The sequence below is a fragment of the Lupinus angustifolius genome, chromosome LG10, assembly GCF_001865875.1.
Source record: "Lupinus angustifolius cultivar Tanjil chromosome LG10, LupAngTanjil_v1.0, whole genome shotgun sequence".
Lineage (NCBI taxonomy): Eukaryota > Viridiplantae > Streptophyta > Magnoliopsida > Fabales > Fabaceae > Lupinus > Lupinus angustifolius.
In genome coordinates this window covers 3,078,401-3,082,902 of record NC_032018.1, presented here as the reverse complement: position 1 = coordinate 3,082,902, position 4,502 = coordinate 3,078,401, and the positions used below count along the sequence as shown (strand labels likewise).

Sequence of the window (4,502 nt, the reverse complement as noted above, 5' to 3'; positions counted from 1 at the left end):
GACAAAAAAATAAATTAATACCCTTGTTTGGTTAGAGAAATTTTTTGAATAAAAAATCTTATAAACCCTTATCAATTTGATAAATTAACTAGAGTAACTTATAAATTATAAGCTATACGATCTATAGTCATTTGCAGAAATGAGCTAGTTACCACTTTAGAAACATTGTCTATAGTAAGTTAACTACTTGTCTTTGTTTGTGAGCCCTTAATGCCTGAAAACAAATGTTCAAACCATATCCAAAATTGGGTAAGGGCTACAATTGGGTATATGTAGGGTAACCCCTACCTTTCAATGCCCATATATATGCTTTCTTTAGACTGTGAGACCTTGGAATGTAACTCTTTATGAGGCTTGAATGAAATGTTGTATGCCAAACATACACCCCACATGTCAGAGGTCTGTTATAAAGTTTGGTTCATTCATTTCTCACATATCAGTCCAAATCAGAGCTAGGCAAGTGTGAGCAAAAAATGAAAGTGTGTGGCCAAACAGTAGCAGCATGTAACTGAAAGGTTGAATGAACTACTTAATACAACTTGCTCACTAAGAAACCTTGCTTATCTTTCCCCATTACATTCATGTTCGATTATCAAACTATATATTTTCAACTTCATATATAATACTTTAAAGGGTAGAGAGAAATAAGGTCCATATATTGAATATAAATCACCACGCTTATGCTGTCTCAAGTGTGGACAAACTAGAAGATAAACTTGGAGGAAAAGATCACATATAATATGGCTGTCATTGTATTATATGTAGTGTGTATATATATTTTTATATATATATATGTATATGTAGATATATAATCATTTCATATATATATATATATATATGTGTGTGTTTATATTGGAAAATTGTAGTTCACTAATTTAGGGTGATGCTTGTAGTGGGGGCAAGAGAAAGTGACAATTTTAGGTGACTGTGATGTGTAGCAATGGCTTCAATGATACAGTTTGATGTCTAATATTATTCCTCGCTTGCAAATATTTTGGACTCTTGTTTTGATGTTGATACCACCCAACTCAATTGGTAAGTTCCTAGAAAGGAAAGTATTATAATCATTAATCAATAACTTTTCAAAATCATAGCTTGAAGTAAAAGTTCAGTATATAAACCCTCACTGGCCAAATGTTCATTGAAGCTGGTTGCAGAAATGAGAGAATCAAATTTCCCACAGTGGGGAGCTAGGAGAGGTTTAAGGCAATGGTGAGAATCACTCTCCATTATATTCTACGGTCTACACACAATACTTCAAAAATAAAAAGTTATGGTGCTCATCACAAACATTGAGCTATGAAGATAATGGTTTAAGCCACAAGGATTGGACTAGTAGTGGTGGTGAGATAATTTACATTGACATATGGTGTTAAATGCTGAAGTATTACCTTAGTTAAACATGTGAGAAAAAACAATTTATAATATCATGAATAAGTCCACCTTGTGAAGTTGTTTTTGAGATTGAATTAGATTTATTTATTCTAATATAATATTAGAGATGAGGGTGTGTATTTTCTTTAAAATATATTGGTTTTACTTCCACCCTTTATTGGAACCTATGTTAATAAGTGTTTATGTGACAAATAAAACTACCAATGACTGGGATCTCCATTATTTAACAAGTGAACTTTCTACACTACAGCTAAATATTAGATAAAATAAGAAAACACATGTAGGGTTCCCAAATTAAAAGTTTTAAAAAGCTCCAAAAATAGACACTGCTTTTCTCACAAAACATGGGTACTTATTGATATTGAACATTTTCCCATGTATATGGGGCCACCAAGGGAACAAAAACTACAGAACCTTGAGCTGCCACGTGGCCACATCAGAGCACTTCTATTCACCAATATATTTGCAACTCTTACACTATAAATAGAACTGTATCTCACATTATCCAGATACAAGTTAAACATCTCAGAAAAATTCTTAGTTACTTATTAAATCACATGGCTGAATTCACTGAAGATTTTCAAAGCTTCATTGATCCAAACATGGAACTCATAAATCAATTCATAGGGATGAATCCACATGCACTAGACAATTCACATGTGAACATGCAGAACTTGATGATGCCTTTCTCTAGTGACAGTTTTTTTGGCTCACAAGAACATGAATTTCAAGGAAACTTTGAAGGAAATTCTCAAGGTCTTGTTAACAATGCACTTCAAGTTTCCCTTCCAAATTTTCCAGCAGAAAATGAAATCCATGAAGTTAAAAAGAGGAAAATAATGGATACTCATACTACTCCTGAGACCAGTTCAGCAAATTCAACCCCTGCAGCTTGTGAGAGTGGAGGAAAGATAAGAAATGTGAAGTTCTACAACTATATTTTCTTCTATTTTCTATTTTTTGGGCATGCAATATGTTTTGAAGTACTTTACTTTGATATCTATGTTAAACTTACTTCCAAGACAAAGATTAATTTGTTATTTGCTCTTAATGATTTTAGAATTTTGAAAGAGTTAAAAGAGCAAAAAGGTATGTAACAGAAGAGGAAAAACCAAAGGAAGTGGTTCATGTCAGAGCCAGAAGAGGTCAAGCTACTGATAGTCACAGCATAGCAGAAAGGGTATAGTTCCTAAGTCCTCTTCCTTCAGGATAAAGTAACAAAATCAATTCACAACAAAAAGATAAAGAATTAAATCAATAGATATGAATAAACTCAATTACTTTAGCTATTTTTCTTGCCTAGTTTGATCAAGATGAATGTGGAATAATACATATCTATCATTTATTGTTATTCAGGTTAGAAGAGGGAAAATCAATGACAAATTAAGGTGCTTACAGAACATTGTCCCAGGGTGTTACAAGGTAAAGACATTTTTCCTTTGCAAAACATCAGTTTAGTCTAACTTCATTGGTCACTCTCTTATATTTTCACTTTTATTAATGGAATTTCAGACCATGAGCATGTCTGTAATGTTGGATGAAATTATCAACTATGTCCAGTCTTTGCAGAATCAAGTTGAGGTAATTGGGAACAAAAGTTTAAAGAATAAGAGATAGTGTGATAAAATAGTATTCATTTATTGCAAGGAAAATATACTTTTAACATAGACTTAGTATTAACTTATGTTTAGTTTTTCTTGCAGTTCCTTTCTTTGAAGCTTACTGCAGCAAGTACCTTTCATGGCTTCAATTCAGAGACAGATACTTTAGAAACAATGCAGGTACTTGCTAAAAATTCCATGGTCTAATTGACCAATTTATAAGAAAAAATTATATGCTAGTTTTATTCAGTGTGCATGAAAATCTCTCAATTCATATATATGCAAAATATTGTGATGGATAAGATCACAAGAGGTGGTGAATATGACATTTTATTTATTTATTTATTTGTGGCAGAGAGCAAAAGCATCTGAGGCAAAAGAATTAGGCAATTATGAGAGAGAAGGATATGGAAGAGTCACTTGCTTTCAACCATCATGGCCCCTTTGACTTTAGTTTTGGATGTTTTAGCCTCAGAAATTATACATGACATGAAGAACCTTCATTTGCCAACTTTACTTGCTACAAGTTTAAAAGATCAATTTCATTCCACTCCATGCAAATACAAACTCAAGTGGACATTCTTGCTTCTACAATCCCTCAAACATGTGTAGAAATGTAATGGAAGTTGATAAGAACCTACATTTTTGTAGAACTTTATTGGAATGGTGTGGTTGCAGTTGCAAAACAGAATTTTGTCTCAATATGTCAAATTCAAGTTGACCACTTGTCTGGTTTTCCATATAAAAATCAATAGCAAAAAACAAGATAAGGGTTTTGTGATGTATTTGTATCTGTGACCAAAGTATGTGTACTGTAGAATACTTAAGCAAACAACAATTATAATTATTTGCCTCTCTGCATATAAACTTTTGAGGGTGGTTGAGCTTATGATTCTTTTTATTCAATCAGTTTTTTTAAGATAGTGAGATTCATTAATGAAAATAAAAAATAAAAAAAGCAAATTTTAAGGCAGAAAAATTATTTTATGCTCTTGAAGCACAGATAATAAAACAATGAGTACAATGATTAATTCATGCACAAGCATGCAGGATGTATATATCAGAACTTTAAAGTTTGAAATTTCATGGGTACAAGAATTGATTCTATCATTTTCCGAATAAAGAAGATGGTACTTTATATCATTTTGGGAATAAAATTGTCCTTGAACCTTGTAATTCTAATTACATGCAGTCTAGTCATTCTACATTTTAGCATTTCAATGCAATGTATTAGTTCTACTTTCCACTTCATCAATCTGTACTCTTAGACTCTTTTAAGTTGAAGGTATATTTCCCTTGTTTGTATATATGTGCCTCTCTTTTGCTGCTTCAGATTGGAAAATCTTGCATAAAATGAACATAGTTAATACCAAATTTTGCTACAATTCTTGGCAAATTTTAATGTGACTTTTGTTGAATGAATATCACTTGTCCCACTTTTGGTGTCACATTTGTGTACCAAACCAATTAAAAACTGACACCTAATTAAAAAGAAAAATAATGAAA

The 4,502-nt window shown here is 31.9% G+C and overlaps 1 protein-coding gene across 2 annotated transcripts; it reads left to right on the top strand.

Annotated features, from left to right (window-relative positions):
- Positions 1,907-3,775, top strand: LOC109357865 (transcription factor BEE 1-like). Of its 2 annotated transcripts, none has more exons than XM_019601922.1 (6): positions 1,907-2,315; positions 2,456-2,575; positions 2,752-2,817; positions 2,908-2,976; positions 3,099-3,176; positions 3,352-3,775. In XM_019601922.1, exons 1-6 carry the CDS (start codon positions 1,953-1,955, stop codon positions 3,442-3,444), a joined length of 789 nt encoding a protein of 262 aa, XP_019457467.1. In that variant the 5' UTR covers positions 1,907-1,952; the 3' UTR covers positions 3,445-3,775. The 2 variants fall into 2 exon arrangements, with proteins under 2 accessions (XP_019457467.1, XP_019457466.1); XM_019601921.1 differs by having other exon boundaries at positions 3,087-3,176.

Excerpts from the sequence above, each read along its gene's own strand:
- LOC109357865 (XM_019601921.1), top strand. The coding sequence starts at position 1,953 with ATGGCTGAATTCACTGAAGATTTTCAAAGCTTCATTGATCCAAACATG. Across the intron at positions 2,576-2,751 it reads GTCACAGCATAGCAGAAAGG|GTTAGAAGAGGGAAAATCAA; the intron begins GTATAGTTCCTA and ends ATTGTTATTCAG. Across the intron at positions 2,818-2,907 it reads TTGTCCCAGGGTGTTACAAG|ACCATGAGCATGTCTGTAAT; the intron begins GTAAAGACATTT and ends ATGGAATTTCAG.